This window comes from Pimephales promelas, chromosome 3 (genome assembly GCF_988280905.1).
Source record: "Pimephales promelas chromosome 3, fPimPro1.hap1.1, whole genome shotgun sequence".
Classification (NCBI taxonomy): domain Eukaryota; kingdom Metazoa; phylum Chordata; class Actinopteri; order Cypriniformes; family Leuciscidae; genus Pimephales; species Pimephales promelas.
In genome coordinates, this window is record NC_142771.1 from 35894970 (window position 1) to 35917271 (window position 22302).

A 22302-nucleotide genomic window follows, 5' to 3' on the forward strand; every position below is an offset into this window, starting at 1 on the left:
CGACTCACACTTCTGTTTCCACATTTGTGAATAATTCATATTTGTGTTAAACTGATTGTCTATTGTATTTCCTTCTAATTCACTTGATCATGTAAATTCATTCAGTGATCTCATTATTAATCATCACAGATAATCAGTGGTGTGGAGTTTACATTCCTCAAATTATATTCCCACTGATACCCCAAACCAACAAATGGATAAAGTTTCTCATTAAAAGACTGACCAGTGAAAGTGTAGATATGAGACATGGACTCCACTTCATAAAAGGAGACGAGACCATCATCATAATCCACAAACACACCGATCCTCTGAGGCTCCACTCCCAGAGAAAGAGAGACAGAACGTGGAGACTCAAGAGCCCAATACCTCTTAACTCTCCATCTCACAGTCCAACACCGTCTCACACACCAATACCTCTTAAATCTCCGTCTCACAGTCCAGTATCCAACATCAGGACTCAGGCCGAGCTTGCCCCTCCTGTTACTGGATTCTCTGGCCACTCCTAAATCCCACCAAGTTTGATCCTTCACCTGAACCTCAAAGTAAAAACTCCCTGAGGAGAATCCGTTCTTCCCGAGAACACCAAGATAATAATTAAACCTGTGTTCTCCATCATCCACTGCGTTCAGGCTGTTTTCATCTCTCACTTGTTTCCCGTCATCAGACATGATGAGACGTGAATGAGCTGAATCAGCATCCAGAGTCACATTCACTGCTCAAAATATAGAAAAGTCGGCTTTACAGATGAGTAAATGATAAAATAAGACACTTATATTTTATAATTAGGAATCGTGGTAACTTTAGAACAGGATAAAGCAAAAATAAAAAATATTGCATTAATTGTAAACAAGATTAAAAAGTTTCTAAGAAAACGTTGAAGTTGCCTTGCCTTGCCTTGCCTTGAAGTTGTATAAAAAGTTGCCAGGGTTCTGGGTGATTGCTAGCATGTTGCTATGTAGTTGCTAGAGTGTTCTGGATGGTTGCTAGGGTATTTGGGATGGTTTCTAGGCATTTTGGGTGGTTGTTAGGTTATTGCTATGCAATTGCTACTGTACTTGGGCTGGTTACTTTGGTGTTGCTATGTGGTTGCTATGGTTTTTTTGGTGGTTTCTAGGGCATGTTTTAACATGTTTTAATGCATAGCTAGGTGATGCTGACATGATTTAGCATGTTGTTAGCTTGATGATAGTACATTTCGACTTTTATCATGTTTTAATAGTATTTTAAGCATGTTTAAAGACTTACAGTAGCTTATTGTTATTAGCATGTACTGTAGCTACTCACTGTTAGCATGTGTTATAAGTTCTGCTTGCTAGCATGCGTCAAAGAGCCTGTGCTCATCTCTACAAGATGTCCTGATGCAGAGATACAGGTCTTGTTAAAACAGGGGTGTCCAAACTCAGTCCTACAGATTCTGTTTAGCTTTAATTTTTCTGGAAGTGTGTAGTATAGTAAGACCTTGATTATCTGGTTCAGGTGTGTTTCATTGGACTTGGAGCTAAACTCTGCAGGACTGGAGAACCCTGTGCTAAACGGTTGCTAGGAAACTCTGTTTGGTTGCTAGGTAGTGGCTTGGCAGTTGCCCGTGATGATGAAACTCCAACGGCTGCGTGTCAGAAATGAATGATAAAAACCAAGAGCAATCCCTTATGACATTCAGATTTGAACATATCCCTCTTTGGTTCTTGACCATGGTTGCTATGGTGGAGCTAGGAAGAGTTTAAGGTGATTCGTGATTGGCTGTTTGCTGCACAGTGCAAAACGAGTCCTAATGTTTCTATGACACTTCACAAGATATCCCATTTGATCTCTTTCAATGGAAGTCTATGGAAATTGTTGCTAGGGCTTGAGCTTCACAATGATCCTGAGAGACTGATTGGTTGCCTGAGTGAAATAGGCTCTTGTATGTTCAATAGAAAATTCGGTTACACTTTATTTTAAGGTGTTATTGTTCCAGTGTAATTCTATATTTAAGTACAGAGTGATATTAATTAACAACATGCATTTACTAGTTTAGGGTAGGTTAGGGTGGGATTAGGTTAGTTGCATGTAATAATGGATAATTTCTTATGCGAGAATAGGGAATACATCCTTGATTATTAAGTGTATGAATCATTTGATTGCATTTATGCAGTGCATTTTATATATATATATATATATAAACTATTAAATGTTTGACATGATGAGGAATTTAAAATAAATACCTGAATAGTTTTACTCACCTGTGTGTGTTCTTAAATGTGGGAGAGCTAAGTATGAAACAGAAAGTATGAAGTTATAAAGGGTTCATAACAGAATTTAGATCAATAATGAGATCAATAATTTTAATTACTGCTTGAAGAGCAACAAAATTCAAGAAAACTTTACACAGTTTATACTGTATATCCTATAATAAAATATAATGAACAGCACAGACAGATATATGAATACACAGCTTATGAATTCATTGTTTTTGCAAAATAATCAAAAAGTAATTCATATTTTAATAAAGGCATATAAACAAATTCACCTTTTGGTAGAATACTCGTCAGACTGTGCAAAAGTTGATCACGTTCGAAAGAAATTTCTGAAATAGACGAGAAAATAACATTATAGATCTGCTGTAAGCAGAATCAAACTTGTTGCATTATTTTCCTGTTATCACTGTGAAGCTGCTTAGAAACATCTGTATTGAAAAAAGTGCCGTACTACGACTACATAAATAAAGGTGACTTTGAAAGTTGACTTTGACATTGAAATTACAAACAAGTTACAATCATTATTAGGCTGTGTTAACATCACACAAGTACATTAGTGACTGAATAAATGTACATTATAAACAACTTATAAAGATTTAGTGGACCCAAGATAAACACAAAACTAAATGAATACAAACAGTCTGTTAAGTAGATATTTTATGTTAACAGACTTTAAATTAACAACTCATTAATAACTTAATAAAGTCAGATTTGCCATGTTGTATTCTTCTATTCTCATCTTGTAGTTGTTTGTGTGCTTAAGAAAATTCAGAATAAAGACAAGAGAAAACATAATTCAGACAGCAAGGGCATTAATAACAAATCATTTTTGATCGAGGAACAATAATTACAAATTTACGTAGATATAAAAGTATGTGAATACATAATGTCTGTTAATTCAAATTTTTTTTTGTCATGACATAAAGTTCAAAGTTTTATTTGCCTTTTCTATAGCACAAAGAAAATTTTACACATACATAGGAATTGTACTGCATTGCAAAAAACAACAAAGTGCACCAGTGCTTGCTAGCTGTTTATACTATATATACCCTATTTCAACGCATTCTCATCCCAAAGCGCCATATACGACGCTTTTGCAAAAGCGTAAATATCCAACGCACATGGCACCCTTTACCGTCTAATGAGACGCTTCGGTTATGGTTAAGTTTAGGTAGGGTGTAGGGTTAGGGTTAGACCACTAGGGGGCGCCTTCTGTCCAAATATATCTGCGTCTCATTTGACGTTAAAGGGTGCCATGTGCGTTGGATATTTACGCTTTTGCAAAAGCGTCGTATATGGCGCTTTGGGATGAGAACGGGCTCCCTATTTCTATGAGTTAGCCATTAGTCTCACTGCTGCTGGATAGAAGCTATTGTTAAAGTGTGTTTCATGTGTGACGATACTCTCCGCTTCTTTGTGTCTCAGGCTGTAGGGTGTGTGGGCCTCAATAGTGAGTGAGCTGGAGGATGAGTGTCACTAAGTATGGACTGAGCTTTCTTCTTACAGCGCTCTATGTACAGTGTGGTGATAGGTGGGAGGTTAGTCCCAATGTTTCTATCTGCAGTCTTTATAACTCTTTGGAGAGACTTCTTCTCTGCCTGTGTTGCATTTCCAAACCACAGGATGAAGCCATATGCCAAGTCCTCTATAGGCATGAGTAAGAGGGCACATCCTAAGCCCAGCCTTCTTTAAAAGCCTGGTAATATAAAGGCGTTTTTGAGCTTTCATCACAGTGGTAACAGTGTTTGTAGTCCAGCTAGATGTCAAATGTCGAAGTTAGATGTCAAATGCAGGGTAAATAATTTGTGGCTGTCGGCCCTCTGCACCACAGTGCCCTTGATGGTGAGAGGTTGCAGAGGAGGGCTTTTCATCCTAAAGTCTATGACAAGCTCTCTGGTCTTGTCTACATTGAGGAACAGGTCATAACTCTCCATAGACAATGATGTCATTGACAAGCTCCCTGTACCTTTAATAAGGCCCAAGATGGTCGCGTCATCTGCATATTTGATGACGAGTGAGCTGTCCTGAGTGGAGATGCAGTCGTGTGTGTGTAGTAGGTTGTGTACAGTAAATGGAGCTTTGGGCTGAGGCAACAGCCTTGGGGCGTGCCTGTGCTAACTGTAAGATTTTCTGATATTACCCCTCCCATCTTTACCACCAGCGGTTTTGTTTAGAAGAAAGTCCAAAATCCAATTGTAGGCAGTCCGAGGTATGTTAACTTTACAATAAGTTTTGCAGGACGGATGGTATTAAAGGGGAAGCTATAGTCTAGAAATAGCTTCCTAACATATGTTTTGTAAACAAAGTCTACTGCATCGTCCACTGATCTGTTAGGGTGGTAGGCAAACTGTACTGGATCTGCAGTGTCTGGGAAGTGAGAATTTATGTGTCAGGACCAACTTTTCTAGGCACTTAATGGCAACTGGTGTTAGGGCCACAGGCCTGAAGTCATTCAGGGTTGAAGTGTCAGGTTTCTTAGGAACTGGTATCACAGTGCAGGACTTGAACAGACGTGGAATTACCGCTTGTGACAGGGACTGGTTGAAAATGTCGGTGTACAGACCTGCTAGATGTTTAGCACAGGCCTCAGGACTCTGGGTGAGACTCCGTCAGGAGTCTGGATTTGGAAAAACATGGACAGGACGTTCTGGAACACATATGGAGGTGCACCAGCAGATATAGTCACTGACAGTTTCTGTGTAATTATGAATATTGCCTGTGGTTTGAGTGTAGCTTAGAGTACCAGCCACCAATTTTTCCCAGCCTGGAATCAAAAGTCGTGGTCCCCTCCGCTCACGCCTTCTTCCAGAGGTGCCACCGCATGTGGACTAGAGATTGTGAGACTCTACTCCAGGTGGGGGCGCGCACCAAGGCTAAAGGCCAATTTATACTTCTGCGTCGAGGGTACGCCGTAGTGCACGGCGTTGGCTACGCACGTAGGCGACGCCGTTGTGAGCATTTATACTTCTGCGTTCAGGTCTTGGTTGCTCTGCAGTACTGCTCCGAAACGCTAGTTGGCGGCGGAGGGTTTTAATGTTCCACTGTGTTTAGATTCCTCACGGCTAGGTTAGTACAAGCAATATCGACTGAAAGAGAGCTGATCATGTTGGAGTTGGAGCTTATTGATGTGGAAAAACAGTTCACTTTAGTGAAATTACTAAAACTGAAAGGCAGAAATGACAGAAGACGTCGGAGGAGATGGTACGTGTGGAAATCATAGACAGTGGTGGAAATGCGTGAGAAGGTACGTGCTGAAATGCGTAGGAGGAAAGCTGTGACTCGTAGCTGGGGAACCTACATATTCGGTAAATCGTATACTGGATTCGAGACAGAGGGGACTTGGATTTCAGTATCTCGTGGACTGGGAGGTACTGTACCTGCTAGGGACATCCTGGATCATATCGATGATTACAATCGACAGGTAAGGGTGTCCTAGGAGGAGAGGTACTGACAAGTTTCTTGAATTCACTGCTCCTTCTTGTCTCATGTGTTTGTTATTGTGCGTGTGGGCGTGGTCTCAACACCACCGCGGATCAGCGTCACCTGCAGCTGATCAGTGATGCCTATTCATATTCACAATTTTCATCCTGTCTTTGTCAGATTGTTGTGGAGTTCTTGGTCTTCATGTTGTGTTGTACTGAATTTGTCTCTTGGTTTATCGTTCCCATCTGGATTATCTGTTCACCCGGCACTTCTCAGACCTGTTTTCACCTGCCATCAACTTCACCTGGATCAACCCATCGAGTCCCTTCGTCATCGCCCATGCAACATGGCATCATGGCGTCTTTTGCGTAAACATACACGCCACTTTCAAGTCAAGTGGTGTGTTATCTATACGCATTTTGAGCTATCCGCATGTATACGTGTATGTCTACACTGTTAAATGTCCGAGTGATTCCGCGTGTATGTGCACGCCGTTAAATGTCAGAGCAAAACGAAGCAAAATGTAGATCTACATCTGGGGAGCGATATTTTTTTTCCTAGGATGGTAGGGGAAGACTCATAAATGGTATTAACTTATTATTAACTTACCAGGCCTTCCTTGAGGCAAGCCGAAGGACAGGCAACTGGACAACAAGCCTGACTTACAATCGGGTAGTTGGCCTGACCGGGTCTCTCTGAAGGGGAGTTCCCACATGCTGTGACTCCCAGGTAATAGGCCTCACCAGGCCTACCTGAATGTGAGCTCCCATATATTGTGGCTGTCAGGTAGTAAGCCCCACTAGGCCTCCCTGAATGGAAAGTGTCATGTAGTAGGCCTCACCAGGCCTCCCTGAAGGGGAGTGCCCACAGACTGCGGTCATCAAGTCGTAGGCCCTGGCTTGACTAAAGTGTTTATTCTCTGTACTGGTTCCCTTCCGGAACCTCTTTTCTGCCTACAGCCTGGTTTGACTACTAGTCGGACCATGTGCTCCCCTCACAGAGGGTCACTATGAGAATGTGGACAGATCAGACGTTTGTAGGCCTTTTGTGAGGCCTCCCAGTTAGATCAGCCCTTAGGCCTTTACAGGCATTTTCAGTGCTTTGAAACACAAACAATGGGTAGATCAATGGATCGAGTTGAGAAACTCCTCTCGCTGGCAAGGGTTGGAAAACACTTGCTGAGTCATACTATCCCGTGTCTGAGATGAGGTTCACGAGAGGTTCACATGCAGCTTCGCAGTCCCTCGGGTTGGGTGCCTTACCTAAAGGCAAGTGTCCAGAGACTCTGTCTTCGGACAGACAGGATGTGGCCAGGCTAAGTGTCTATGTAACTGATACCAGGTCAGGCCATCCTGATGGCATTTTGGGGTGAGTACGTTCCCCTGAATAGTGATTGGCTGGGGTTCCTTAGGGGATAGTATGACCCTAGCCACATTCCCTAGAAGGAACCCTTTCTAATTGAAGTTGTGGTCCTAGTCCCAAGTAGGCCTTCCATTTAACCATGTTTATGGAGGTTTTCTTGTGAGGCTCATAGCTTGGGCTATGACTGTAGGGACTGTGCGACCAGAGGGAGTGGTTCTAGCATTTCATTCGAACACACAAAAAAAGTATATATATATATATATATATATATATATATATATCCCAGGATGCCTTATTTATTTACATAAACATTTACAAAGAGAAAAAAAGAACTTTACCTCTGTTTTTATGAGCAAACACTGCTATCAGTATTCCAGCAATCACAACGAGCACAACAAAAACTGACATCAGGATGACTGACGTCCTCCAAGAAATAAACATATTATCTGCAAAACAAATCAAACATTTTTACATGTGTTTTACAGACTCAGTTTGAAATGGCACATGAAATTTTATACTCGTAAATCTCTTAACTCGTAAAATGTAAAACACTATTATAAACCTAATCCTGCTATTGCTTTTAGCTTTATATAATAAGCTGATAATCATTCTTAATTTTTAACCAGTAACAGAAGTGTCAGTACTTACTTGTGGTGTTGATCATTGTCTCCAGCATGTGATGTCTCAGTTTGACTCTGCAGTGAATCTTGTCGTTACTGTGATATACAGTGATGGTGTGTTTGACACTGAATCCATCTGTTTTTCTGCGTGTCTCTGTAGTTTCTGAACTCAAACTGACTCCTTCACTGTCCAGCCACTCAAGATCGGGTTCAGGATGCCAACCTTCAGATTCACACTGTAGATGAAACCCTCCTGAACGATCAAACCCATCTACAGTGATCACTGGAGGACGTCCTACAGCTGCAGATCAACAAGAACATCATGTTGTTATTCTGGCTTTTTTAAGTTAGTTTGTTCTGTGAAAAGAGCATGCTAGTTCTTTCCTCACCTTCAACTCTGACATCAAAGGTGGCCTCGTCAAAGCAGGATTTGGACTGAATAAAACACTTATAACGTCCTTCATCAGAGACTCGGACTGTTGAGAGTTTGAGTGATGCGTCTCCTCTCTGTAGTTCTTGAAGGATCAGTTTTGTTCTCCCTCTGTAGGACTGAATCTGATCTGCGTTTCTGTCTTCATGCTCATCATAGAGATGCACTAGCTGTGAGTCTTTCAGATCAGATCTAAACCACTCCACTCTCATGTCCACAACACTGACGCTGGGTTTGACTGAACAGGGCAGAATCACATCTTCACCAGCGACAGCTAATACAGGATCTGCAGGTCCCACTACTACAAACTGCTCTGTTACAAGAGAAAGAGCAGATCTGAACTACACATCCTCAAGGTTTTTACCCAAGTGTTGTTCCAGATTAACAGTATTGTGTAAAAGTATAAATATTATTCACAATGATAATTGAATTACCTGATCTTGAATCTGTTATTCCACTAAAAAGCAGAAGAGTCAAACAAATGAACTTCATCTCTGAGACACGGATGCCAAAAGAAAATATGAAAAAAGAGAAAACATTTCAGAAAAGTTTGTCAGCATACATGCTTTATGCCGCAGAATAACACTTGCACTTAACCTTCTGTCCAAAAGAGAGATACACATTTACAATCACTTTCTGTTCAAAGAAAACCGGTTAAACTGGTCAAGACAAAAATACTCATGTGTATGTAGGCTAGTACAAATAAATAGGCCTAGATATAAACACATGTTGAAGGTCATTGAATTAGGATTTCATTTTCAAAAATGCACATATATATATACATATATACATTTTTGATACAAAAATCTTTCATTTATTAACAAGATTAAGTATAATATGTGTTGAATTTAAACATCGTGCTCAAGTCACACTCATTCCAGAGTTCAGGTAGCCTAAATGTGTGTCCGGTAAAATCAACAATCACTGTGTTCTCAAGAGTTTCTGTGTCTTAATAAATTGTGTCCACATTAAAGTTTAGTACGATTGTGAGGAGATCCTTCCTGGTTATTTCTCTTGTAACACCTGAACAGACACAGTCCCTCCCATCATTCCGGTCATGCTTGTGACTGACGTCTGTCTAACTCTTCATGAAACCCACCGATGAGTGATGTCTGTGGCTGTGCAACAGGTGCGCCGAGGTATGGATGAACATATGTTGACAGAAAGGTAGGACGTCATATTGGACTTCCACAGATGATATGAACAGCTAGACCATGCACTTAACTTAGTGATTGCTATCAGGATGTGTAGAGACTTAACAACAACAACTACAACAACAATTCCCTGCATTTAACTATAAAAGTTCTTGTAGTAAAAGTGTCAAAGTGTTACTGTAGGAATCCTATTAAACTTCTCATTACAGTGTGATTTCCCTGTTTACATCACCTTCAGGTGAGGCAAGTTGAGCCCAGTTCTTCCAGCCTGGAGGAAGGCCTCTTTCTTCTTCTTTTTTTTTTCTTTCTTTCTTTTTTTTTTTTTTTTTTTGAGTGTGTGTCTGGAATTTATAGTGCTATAAATCTTGACCTTGTTTAAAATAACACATGTAAAATAAGCCATACAATAATAAATAACATGCACCTTGAATGTCACTTAGAACGAATGAGATTAAATGAAGTGGATTGATAATGGTAAAGTTAAACCGTGACCTCTAGTGGTCAATGATAGCACAAGGCTATATGATGTGCTATTTACATCTGGAAGAGGTATTTTTAAGAGTGTTTGCTCATCTGCAAGACGTCTAGGACGTTTCCTGTCAGATGTCAAATAGACGTTTATAAGATGTCAGTTTAACATGCATTCTAAATCATTACATCTTAGAGACATCTTCTAAACAGTTGTCAGTTAATGGGATTGAATCTTCTGTTTGAAATGATCAAAAGTAGGCCCCTGTCCTATTTGTGTTTGTTCTCCAAAGGCTTACATTTACTGTTTTGTCTCCCTGCCAGCAATCGATTAGTGTCTGTCTGTCTGTCTTTTGACCTCACTTCACCTTTGGGAAAGAATACAAAACAAAATGTCCCTTTAAAATAAAATAAAATCTGACAAAAATATTCTCTTTATTAGAATCAAAATAATTTAAAGTACAAATAAATTCAGTTACGTTTTTTTTATTATTATTATTTAGCTGTCTTTTTCATATGGCTAAATGCATTTTTGTGCGTCTATCTTTCATGAGCCTCTAAACAGGCAATTGTGTTAATTAAGAGATCGTGTTTGTGCACGTGATGACCGGTATTACACTGTAATTTGCGGGTCTCCCCATGACACGCACATCATCTGAACATATGGGCTAATATGTGACTGCTCGTGCTCGCATGACTTTGACCTGTCGGGTGAATGACCGCGCGCGTGCGTATGTATAACGGTCCGGGGGTTAAAAGTATCGGACCGCTCATAAGTTTTGGAGTTGAAAAAGCGTCGGGGCAGTTTTGAGAAGGGCTTGACCTGTAAATGAAGATGATGTTTGTGAGATTTGCCCTCGGCGTCCTCGGAGCGCGAGCGGCCACACGGAGCTCCACGCGCGCTTTGGGACACGGGCACGCGCGCAGCCTCAGCAGTGACACAGGTCTGTTTACATCTCTATCTGTGTGGAGAACAAACAGGTTTAGTGCAAAAAGTGCGCTTTATGGAAAAGTTTTAGGACAGGGAACATTAATAGTATAACGGCAATACCATTTTGATCGTATATATACTAAACAACTTTGATGAGTTTTGTACACGTAACGTTACCTCAGGGTAGTACAGCTAAGTTACCGTTGTATTAGATTGACAACATTGCTATTCCATGGTAATTGTTGTAAGGCAGTTTTTAGAAACTTTTCACGGTAGCCACTGAAATACTTCGATGTAATTTACCATGATAAAAATGAATATGGTAAAAGTTCATGTTGTAGCCTAGGCCTAAAAGAATGTAGCACGGTATAACCATCTGTTATCAGTACTTTATATTGTTACAACAATTACAAAATATATAGAATTTTTTAAATCAAAGTTGTATCTATATAGAATTAAACTGTATGTGCTCTGTTTCACTACTTGCTCTGTCTTCAGGCGATCAGTGATTGGTTAATTGTGTTATTGCGTCCTCACGTGAGTGAGTGCCGACCATGGAGCTCGTGCAAGTCGTTGTCTCACACTTAATAGATTTAGTTGCACAGGTCAACATTGAAATGGCTTTCTGTATCACACACTGAAACTGAAATCATGCACAAACTACACATGAGCATACAATACTCACATCTCAAACTTGAAACTCCTTCAACTGTAATCCACCAAAAAGCACATTATAGGCTATTATTGCATTAATATCATGGTAATTCCATAGGTTTGCACATGTGTTAAATATATTTCAGTTAAATTAAATAAAGCTGAAAATTTTATATACTAAATGAAAACAAGAAATGTTGCCTTGGTAATAAACTGAAATAAGTTTGTTGAAGCACTACACTTATTAAATAGATATACAGTGGTCAACGTTTGAAGTGGATCAAAACCTTTCATCAAAGATACATGCATTTTTAACAATACCCGTTCTTGTCTTAGGACAACTTTGATTGACTTTTTTTTTATCCAGTTCAAATGTTGACTACTGTAAATACATCTAAATCTTAAAAAGGCCGATTAAACCCGACTAACTGGTGACCTCAAACTCCCTCTTCACAGTGCGTGTGATTGGTCCATCTGGAGGCCAACCAGAGTGTTGTATTGAATGCGTCTTGGCAACATTTGGGCTCAAACTGACCACATTTGTGTGTGTGTGTGTGTGGGTGGAACCACCTTAATTTGATCAAGCTTCAAGGAATGACTGTATAAGTGATCGCGTGTGTGTCACGTTTGCAGGAACTTTGGTTTTCCTGTAAGAGATGGTCTGGCAAAACACACCATTTGTCTGATGATATCAGATGAAATATCACTCTGGTCCTGCAATGAATATTCAAAATGCTGCTAAATGACCAAAATGTGAGAGACAATGACTTAATATAATGGCAGGAAGCTTTGTTTATAAAGTTTCTTCATTTTCTTTGGTAGGATCCCTGCAAATCTAATTTACTTGAACAACACTTGCTTTCAGAAGAACATGTTTTCAAATTTATAAGACAAACAAGTGATACATAATTAAAATTTAAGTGCTAAAATACTCTAAACATTTATCATTAATCCAAAATGTGTAATTATTACAACAGCCACAAACAGTGTAAAATACATTGGCATTCTGATTTATAAAATGGCAGATTGTCATTATATTAGTAAACAAAATATCAAAGCAAGTGTTGTGAATAAAAATAACACACTTGACACAAGTCGACACTTAAAGCTAAATATATATATATTTTTTTTTTTTTACAAAAAGAAGTTTGTTTAAAATAATAAATGCTTTGGTATTTTAAATTTAACAAAAAGACATCCAGATATCATAAATGTCGTCCAAATTAAAAATTTGCTTGACCTAAAATCTCAAAAGAAGTGCATAATTTTAAAGTCACAATGAAATCAAAATATATTTTATTTTATACAAAATGTTTTCCATTTTTATTATACTGGATTTATCACTGCACATTTTTTTTTAAATTTATGTAAACTTTAATGTTATCCTCCCCCTGGAAACTGCCTTCTTTTGTGTGTCTCACACTTGGGCAATAGATGGCGCTGTTTGCTTTTTAACAAATTTATCATTACACTGAAGAAAACAAAATGTGTGTAGTACTAGTGACCATGAAATAGGATAGTTATCGATATATTTCTGAACTGCTGTAGATTTGTCGGGCATTAAAGAACGGACTTTTGTCGCTGTGAAACCTGATGGCGTTCAGAGGCGTCTCATCGGTGACGTCATCAAGCGCTTTGAGCAGCGAGGATTCCGATTGGTGGGTCTGAAGATGCTGCAGGTGTGGGATACACACACAAGACATTCATGAGTGTGTGTGTGTGTGTGACGTGTTTGTTCATCATGTGTCTGTATTTTTCAGGCTTCTGACAAGCTTTTAGCTCAGCATTACGTGTCGCTGCAGAAGAAACCCTTCTACTCCAGCCTCCTGTACTACATGACCACTGGCCCTGTAGTCGCCATGGTAACGACCAGTTATGAATATCATACAGCTGTATTACTATTTCTAAATAAGAGTGCAAAACCCTAATGCATTTGACAAAATATGTCCAACCAGAACATACTTTGATTTCCAATGTGATTAATGAACATCCAAAAGTAAGTTTTACACATGGTAGTTGAGGAGTTATCATTGGCTTGTTTCCAGGTGTGGGAGGGGCATAATGTGGTGAGGTCATCGCGTATGCTGGTGGGAGACACTAACCCTGCTGACGCTTCACCTGGAACTATTAGAGGAGATTTCAGCGTTCACATCAGCAGGTACTTAACATACATTAACTTATTATGAATACTAGTGTACTGCACCCCCCCCCCCCCTCCCAATATTGTTCAAATATTATGTTCAATGATAAACTGTTTTTATTAATAGAAGAAATAATAAATACAATATTAAAAATAAATAAATAGATATTTATACAGTAGTATACTATATTGTTGCCACATGAGCAGAAATTTAAAAAAAAATCAAAAACAAGAAAAATATCTTGTAAAACTTTACTATAAGGTTTGTTAACTTTACTTAATTAGATTAGTTAACTTGAATTAACAATGAAAAATACTTCTGAAGCATCTATTAATATTTATTTTAATATTTGCAAACATAGAAATTAAAGTGCCCCAATTATGTGATTTTAAGGTTTGTTTGGAAAGTTTCCTAGAATAGGTTTACATGCATCAAAGGTCAAAAACAATTTCATTTTTTCATAATATACATCACCTTATTTTTAAAATAGCCTTTAAATGGTTTGTTCGAAGATTCATACTGCTTATGAAAATGCCCACTTCCATTCTATATAGCATGCAAAAAACAATATGTGAGCCGAGGAGTGTCCAAATTCATTGTATTCATAATAAAAGAGTAAGTAAAAAGTACCCGGATGACCAACTACTTCTATCGTGATTCTGAAGTGCAAAACACAGTGGCCCTCATTTATCAATCTTGCGTAGAAACGGGTGTATATTTTGGTGTAAGATTATGCTTACACTCCTCTCACCGCCTGATTTATGAAGCTGTGCGTACCTTTGAAATCCAGGTGTACGCAATGCCTGCCCTTGATAAATCCCGCGGCCGAAAACGATCGTCATTAGAATAACACGCCCCTAAATATTCAAGTCTCCGCTCCCCCCACGCCCTTATTTTACGCCATGGACACACGGAAGACGGCAAAGAAGAGAAACTTCTCCGACGTGGAGCCGAAATGACCTATCACATTGCATTATTTTACAGCACGTCTTTTGAAATTAGCATTCAATTTCGAATCACGTCACATGTATAATAGTGATGATGATGATGTGATGTGAAGTACCATTCATTCACATTAATAATTGCATGACAATTTGTAATAGTATTCTTCTTATTATTATGATTTGAATTAATGATGCTTATTGTTATTTAGAAGAAGGATGTCGTTATTATTATTTCTGGTCATTGAAAGCCTTTCATTAGGCTACCGAACCCAGTCCGTGCGCACCTGCCGGGGATAATCCTGAAACGTCAGGGTAAAGTGGGCTCGCAACTGAAGGAATATATAGGCTACAAATCAAATGCTTTGGTAAAGTCACACAAATTAATCATTGAAGTCCACGTTACACAAAAATAAATACTGAAGTTTATAATTTCTATGTTGTTGTTTTTTTTGTTTGTTTGTTTTACAGTGGGTCATAATATATCATATCTTTTAGTTTGTCAGTGCGTTTTGTGGTGTTGAAGTTTGAAGGTCTAGAGCCTCCATTTTTGCACTCATGGCCCTCTATCAGAAAAAAAAACCCGAAAGGGGTACCACTGTCGTTTTTTTTTTCCGGGTCGAATTTTTGAGTTTCGATATCTCAGCTCTGGAAGGGTCTAGAGCCTCCATTTTTGCACTCAGGTTAAGTCTCATGGCCCTCTATCAGAATCCAAAGTTTTGAGAAGATTGGAGAAACTTAATTTTTCGCCCGAAAAAAAAAAAACGAAAGGGGTACCACTGTCGTTTTTTTTTTTCCGGGTCGAATATTTGAGTTTTGATATCTCAGCTCTGGAAGGGGCTAGAGCCTCCATTTTTGCACTCAGGTTAAGTCTCATGGCCCTCTATCAGAATCCAAAGTTTTGAGAAGATTGGAGAAACGTAATTTTTCGCCCGAAAAAAAAAAACGAAAGGGGTACCACTGTCGTTTTTTTATTTCGGGTCGAATTTTTGAGTTTCGATATCTCAGCTCTGGAAGGGTCTAGAGCCTCCATTTTTGCTCTCAGGTTTAAGTCTCATGGCCCTCTATCAGAATCCAGAGTTTTGAGAAGATTGGAGAATATTAATTTTTCGCCCGAAAAAAAAAAACGAAAGGGGTACCACTGTCATTTTTTTTTCCGGGTCGAATTTTTGAGTTTCGATATCTCAGCTCTGGAAGGGTCTAGAGCCTCCATTTTTGCACTCAGGTTTAAGTCTCATGGCCCTCTATCAGAATCCAGAGTTTTGAGAAGATTGGAGAAACTTAATTTTTCGCCCGAAAAAAAACCCAAAAAAAACGAAAGGGGTACCACTGTCGTTTTTTTTTTCCGGGTCGAATTTTTGAGTTTCGATATCTCAGCTCTGGAAGGGTCTAGAGCCTCCATTTTTGCACTCAGGTTTAAGTCTCATAGCCCTCTATCAGAATCCAGAGTTTTGAGAAGATTGGAGAAACGTAATTTTTCGCCGGAAAAAAAAAAAAAAGGAAAGGGGTACCACTGTCGTTTTTTTTTCCGGGTCGAATTTTTGAGTTTCGATATCTCAGCTCTGGAAGGGTCTAGAGCCTCCATTTTTGCTCTCAGGTTTAAGTCTCATGGCCCTCTATCAGAATCCAGAGTTTTGCGAAGATTAAAGAAACTTAATTTTTTTCGCCCGAAAAAAAAAAATGAAGGGGGAACCACTGTCGTTTTTTTTTTTCCAGGTCGAATTTTTGAGTTTCGATATCTCAGCTCTGGAAGGGTCTAGAGCCTCCATTTTTGCACTCAGGTTTAAGTCTCATGGCCCTCTATCAGAATCCAGAGTTTTGAGAAGATTGGAGAAACTTAATTTTTCGCCCGAAAAAAAAAAACTAAAGGGGTACCACTGTCGTTTTTTTTTTTTCGGGTCGAATTTTTGAGTTTCGATATCTTAGCTCTGGAAGGGTCTAGAGCCTCAATTTTTGCACTCAGGTTTAAGTCTCATGGCCCTATATCAGAATCCAGAGTTTTGAGAAGATTGAAGAAACTTAGTTTTTCGCCGGAAAAAAACCCCCGAAAGGGGTACCACAGTCGTTTTTTTTTTCCGGGTCGAATTTTTGAGCTTCAATATCTCAGCTCTGGAAGGGTCTAGAGCCTCCATTTTTGCACTCAGGTTTAAGTCTCATGGCCCTCTATCAGAATCCAGAGTTTTGAGAAGATTGGAGAAACTTAATTTTTCGCCCGAAAAAAAAAAACGAAAGGGGTAACACTGTCGTTTTTTTTGGGGGGGTCGAATTTTTGAGTTTCGATATCTCAGCTCTGGAAGGGTCTAGAGCCTCCATTTTTGCTCCCAGGTTTAAGTCTCATGGCCCTCTATCAGAACCCAGAGTTTTGAGAAGATTGAAGAAACTTAATTTTTCGCCCGAAAAAAAAAACGAAAGGGGTACCACTGTCGTTTTTTTATTTCGGGTCGAATTTTTGAGTTTCGATATCTCAGCTCTGGAAGGGTCTAGAGCCTCCATTTTTGCTCTCAGGTTTAAGTCTCATGGCCCTCTATCAGAATCCAGAGTTTTGAGAAGATTGGAGAAACTTAATTTTTCACCCGAAAAAAAAAAAACTAAAGGGGTACCACTGTCGTTTTTTTTTTTTCGGGTCGAATTTTTGAGTTTCGATATCTCAGCTCTGGAAGGGTCTAGAGCCTCCATTTTTGCTCTCAGGTTTAAGTCTCATGGCCCTCTATCAGAATCCAGAGTTTTGAGAAGATTAGAGAAACGTAATTTTTCGCCCAAAAAAAAAAAACGAAAGGGGTAACACTGTCGTTTTTTTTGGGGGGGTCGAATTTTTGAGTTTCGATATCTTAGCTCTGGAAGGGTCTAGAGCCTCAATTTTTGCACTCAGGTTTAAGTCTCATGGCCCTATATCAGAATCCAGAGTTTTGAGAAGATTGAAGAAACTTAGTTTTTCGCCGGAAAAAAACCCCCGAAAGGGGTACCACAGTCGTTTTTTTTTTCCGGGTCGAATTTTTGAGCTTCAATATCTCAGCTCTGGAAGGGTCTAGAGCCTCCATTTTTGCACTCAGGTTTAAGTCTCATGGCCCTCTATCAGAATCCATAGTTTTGAGAAGATTGGAGAAACTTAATTTTTCGCCCGAAAAAAAAAAAACGAAAGGGGTAACACTGTCGTTTTTTTTGGGGGGGTCGAATTTTTGAGTTTCGATATCTTAGCTCTGGAAGGGTCTAGAGCCTCAATTTTTGCACTCAGGTTTAAGTCTCATGGCCCTATATCAGAATCCAGAGTTTTGAGAAGATTGAAGAAACTTAGTTTTTCGCCGGAAAAAAACCCCCGAAAGGGGTACCACAGTCGTTTTTTTTTTCCGGGTCGAATTTTTGAGCTTCAATATCTCAGCTCTGGAAGGGTCTAGAGCCTCCATTTTTGCACTCAGGTTTAAGTCTCATGGCCCTCTATCAGAATCCAGAGTTTTGAGAAGATTGGAGAAACTTAATTTTTCGCCCGAAAAAAAAAAAACGAAAGGGGTAACACTGTCGTTTTTTTTTGGGGGGGGTCGAATTTTTGAGTTTCGATATCTCAGCTCTGGAAGGGGCTAGAGCCTCCATTTTTGCACTCAGGTCTAAGTCTCATGGCTCTCTATCAGAATCCAGAGTTTTGGGAAGATTGGAGAAACTTAATTTTTCGCCCCAAAAAAAAAAACGTAAGGGGTACCACTGTCGTTTTTTTTTCGGGCCGAATTTTTGAGTTTCGATATCTCAGCTCTGGAAGGGGCTAGAGCCTCCATTTTTGCACTCAGGTCTAAGTCTCATGGCCCTCTACCAGAATTTAGGAAGATTGGAGAAACTTAATTTTTCGCCCAAAAAAAAAAACGTAAGGGGTACCACTGTCGTTTTTTTTTGGGGCGAATTTTTGAGTTTCGATATCTCAGCTCTGGAAGGGGCTAGAGCCTCCATTTTTGCACTCAGGTCTAAGTCTCATGGCCCTCTATCAGAATTTGGGAAGATTGGAGAAACTTAATTTTTCGCCCAAAAATAAACGTAAGGGGTACCACTGTCGTTTTTTTTTCGGGCCGAATTTTTGAGTTTCGATATCTCAGCTCTGGAAGGGGCTAGAGCCTCCATTTTTGCACTCAGGTCTAAGTCTCATGGCCCTCTACCAGAATTTGGGAAGATTGGAGAAACTTAATTTTTCGCCCAAAAAAAAACGTAAGGGGTACCACTGTCGTTTTTTTTTTTCGGGCCGAATTTTTGAGTTTCGATATCTCAGCTCTGGAAGGGGCTAGAGCCTCCATTTTTGCACTCAGGTCTAAGTCTCATGGCCCTCTATCGGAATTTGGGAAGATTGGAGAAACTTAATTTTTCGCCCAATAAAAAAAACGTAAGGGGTACCACTGTCGTTTTTTTTTTCGGGCCGAATTTTTGAGTTTTGATATCTCAGCTCTGGAAGGGGCTAGAGCCTCCATTTTTGCACTCAGGTCTAAGTCTCATGGCCCTCTATCAGAATTTGGGAAGATCGGAGAAACTTAATTTTTCGCCCAATAAAAAAAACGTAAGGGGTACCACTGTCGTCTTTTTTTCTATCCGAATTTTTGAGTTTCGATATCTCAGCTCTGGAGGGGGCTAGAGCCTCCATTTTTGCACTCAGGTCTAAGTCTCATGGCCCTCTATCAGAATTTGGGAAGATTGGAGAAACTTAATTTTTCGCCCCCCCCCCCCCCAAAAAAACGTAAGGGGTACCACTGTCGTTTTTTTTTTCGGGCCGAATTTTTGAGTTTCGATATCTCAGCTCTGGAAGGGGCTAGAGCCTCCATTTTTGCACTCAGGTCTAAGTCTCATGGCCCTCTATCAGAATTTGGGAAGATTGGAGAAACTTAATTTTTCGCCCCCCAAAAAAACGTAAGGGGTACCACTGTCGTTTTTTTTTCGGGCCGAATTTTTGAGTTTCGATATCTAAGCTCTGGAAGGGGCTAGAGCCTCCATTTTTGCACTCAGGTCTAAGTCTCATGGCCCTCTATCAGAATTTGGGAAGATTGGAGAAACTTAATTTTTCGCCCAAAAAAAAAACGTAAGGGGTACCACTGTCGTTTTTTTTTCGGGCCGAATTTTTGAGTTTCGATATCTCAGCTCTGGAAGGGGCTAGAGCCTCCATTTTTGCACTCAGGTCTAAGTCTCATGGCCCTCTATCAGAATTTGGGAAGATTGGAGAAACTTAATTTTTCGCCCAAAAAAAAAACGTAAGGGGTACCACTGTCGTTTTTTTTTTTCGGGCCGAATTTTTGAGTTTCGATATCTCAGCTCTGGAAGGGGCTAGAGCCTCCATTTTTGCACTCAGGTCTAAGTCTCATGGCCCTCTATCAGAATTTGGGAAGATTGGAGAAACTTAATTTTTCGCCCAAAAAAAACCGTAAGGGGTACCACTGTCGTTTTTTTTTTTCGGGCCGAATTTTTGAGTTTCGATATCTCAGCTCTGGAATTGGCCAGAGCCTCGATTTTTGCACTCAGGTCTAAGTCTCATGGCCCTCTATCAGAATTTGGGAAGATTGGAGAAACTTAATTTTTCGCCCAATAAAAAAAACGTAAGGGGTACCACTGTCGTTTTTTTTTCGGGCCGAATTTTTGAGTTTCGATATCTCAGCTCTGGAAGGGGCTAGAGCCTCCATTTTTGCACTCAGGTCTAAGTCTCATGGCCCTCTATCAGAATTTGGGAAGATTGGAGAAACTTAATTTTTCGCCCCCCAAAAAAACGTAAGGGGTACCACTGTCGTTTTTTTTTTCGGGCCGAATTTTTGAGTTTCGATATCTAAGCTCTGGAAGGGGCTAGAGCCTCCATTTTTGCACTCAGGTCTAAGTCTCATGGCCCTCTATCAGAATTTGGGAAGATTGGAGAAACTTAATTTTTCGCCCCAAAAAAAAACGTAAGGGGTACCACTGTCGTTTTTTTTTTCGGGCCGTATTTTTGAGTTTCGATATCTCAGCTCTGGAAGGGGCTAGAGCCTCCATTTTTGCACTCAGGTCTAAGTCTCATGGCCCTCTATCAGAATTTGGGAAGATTGGAGAAACTTAATTTTTCGCCCAAAAAAAAAATGTAAGGGGTACCACTGTCGTTTTTTTTTTCGAGGCGAATTTTTGAGTTTCGATATCTCAGCTCTGGAAGGGGCTAGAGCCTCCATTTTTTCACTCAGGTCTAAGTCTCATGGCTCTCTATCAGAATCCAGAGTTTTGGGAAGATTGGAGAAACTTAATTTTTCGCCCCCCCAAAAAAAACGTAAGGGGTACCACTGTCGTTTTTTTTTCGGGCCGAATTTTTGAGTTTCGATATCTCAGCTCTGGAAGGGGCTAGAGCCTCCATTTTTGCACTCAGGTCTAAGTCTCATGGCCCTCTACCAGAATTTAGGAAGATTGGAGAAACTTAATTTTTCGCCCAAAAAAAAACGTAAGGGGTACCACTGTCGTTTTTTTTTTCGGGCCGAATTTTTGAGTTTCGATATCTCAGCTCTGGAAGGGGCTAGAGCCTCCATTTTTGCACTCAGGTCTAAGTCTCATGGCCCTCTATCAGAATTTGGGAAGATTGGAGAAACTTAATTTTTCGCCCCAAAAAAAAAACGTAAGGGGTACCACTGTCGTTTTTTTTTGGGCCGAATTTTTGAGTTTCGATATCTCAGCTCTGGAAGGGGCTAGAGCCTCCATTTTTGCACTCAGGTCTAAGTCTCATGGCCCTCTATCAGAATTTGGGAAGATTGGAGAAACTTAATTTTTCGCCCAAAAAAAAAACGTAAGGGGTACCACTGTCGTTTTTTTTTCGGGCCGAATTTTTGAGTTTCGATATCTCAGCTCTGGAAGGGGCTAGAGCCTCCATTTTTGCACTCAGGTCTAAGTCTCATGGCCCTCTATCAGAATTTGGGAAGATTGGAGAAACTTAATTTTTAGCCCAAAAAAAAAACGTAAGGGGTACCACTGTCGTTTTTTTTTTCGGGCCGAATTTTTGAGTTTCGATATCTCAGCTCTGGAAGGGGCTAGAGCCTCCATTTTTGCACTCAGGTCTAAGTCTCATGGCCCTCTATCAGAATTTGGGAAGATTGGAGAAACTTCATTTTTCGCCCCAAAAAAAAAACGTAAGGGGTACCACTGTCGTTTTTTTTTGGGCCGAATTTTTGAGTTTCGATATCTCAGCTCTGGAAGGGGCTAGAGCCTCCTTTTTTGCACTCAGGTCTAAGTCTCATGGCCCTCTACCAGAATTTAGGAAGATTGGAGAAACTTAATTTTTCGCCCAAAAAAAAAACGTAAGGGGTACCACTGTCGTTTTTTTTTTCGGGCCGAATTTTTGAGTTTCGATATCTCAGCTCTGGAAGGGGCTAGAGCCTCCATTTTTGCACTCAGGTCTAAGTCTCATGGCCCTCTATCAGAATTTGGGAAGATTGGAGAAACTTAATTTTTCGCCCCAAAAAAAAAAACGTAAGGGGTACCACTGTCGTTTTTTTTTGGGCCGAATTTTTGAGTTTCGATATCTCAGCTCTGGAAGGGGCTAGAGCCTCCATTTTTGCACTCAGGTCTAAGTCTCATGGCCCTCTATCAGAATTTGGGAAGATTGGAGAAACTTAATTTTTCGCCCAAAAAAAAAACGTAAGGGGTACCACTGTCGTTTTTTTTTCGGGCCGAATTTTTGAGTTTCGATATCTCAGCTCTGGAAGGGGCTAGAGCCTCCATTTTTGCACTCAGGTCTAAGTCTCATGGCCCTATACCAGAATTTAGGAAGATTGGAGAAACTTAATTTTTCGCCCAAAAAAAAAACGTAAGGGGTACCACTGTCGTTTTTTTTTTCGGGCCGAATTTTTGAGTTTCGATATCTCAGCTCTGGAAGGGGCTAGAGCCTCCATTTTTGCACTCAGGTCTAAGTCTCATGGCCCTCTATCAGAATTTGGGATGATTGGAGAAACTTAATTTTTCGCCCCAAAAAAAAAAAAC

At 39.9% G+C, this 22302-nt stretch overlaps 2 protein-coding genes across 2 annotated transcripts in view; one reads left to right on the plus strand and one right to left on the minus strand.

Annotated features, from left to right (window-relative positions):
* On the minus strand, nucleotides 1–8653 carry LOC120489569 (butyrophilin subfamily 1 member A1). Its single transcript, XM_089128816.1, has 7 exons — nucleotides 8507–8653; nucleotides 8032–8385; nucleotides 7671–7943; nucleotides 7361–7468; nucleotides 2510–2566; nucleotides 2223–2249; nucleotides 1–712 (listed from the first exon to the last, which is right to left on the minus strand). Exons 1-7 carry the CDS (start codon nucleotides 8562–8564, stop codon nucleotides 117–119), a joined length of 1473 nt encoding a protein of 490 aa, XP_088984942.1. The 5' UTR covers nucleotides 8565–8653; the 3' UTR covers nucleotides 1–116.
* Nucleotides 8654–10410: 1757 nt separating this feature from the next.
* Nucleotides 10411–22302, plus strand: part of LOC120489536 (nucleoside diphosphate kinase A) — a 104819-nt gene continuing 92927 nt past the window's right edge. Inside the window, exons 1-4 of the mRNA XM_039686443.2 lie at nucleotides 10411–10638; nucleotides 12828–12958; nucleotides 13040–13141; nucleotides 13325–13437. Coding sequence (XP_039542377.1) covers nucleotides 10524–10638; nucleotides 12828–12958; nucleotides 13040–13141; nucleotides 13325–13437 — 461 coding nt within the window. The 5' untranslated portion in view covers nucleotides 10411–10523. The remainder of the gene's footprint in view (nucleotides 10639–12827; nucleotides 12959–13039; nucleotides 13142–13324; nucleotides 13438–22302) is intronic.

Coding starts and splice junctions, on each gene's coding strand:
- LOC120489569 (XM_089128816.1), bottom strand. CDS start 8,564: ATGAAGTTCATTTGTTTGACTCTTCTGCTTTTTAGTGGAATAACAGAT. Junction 7,944..8,031: donor CTTTGATGTCAGAGTTGAAG/GTGAGGAAAGAA, acceptor GTTGATCTGCAG/CTGTAGGACGTCCTCCAGTG. Junction 713..2,222: donor ACATTTAAGAACACACACAG/GTGAGTAAAACT, acceptor TATTTTGAGCAG/TGAATGTGACTCTGGATGCT.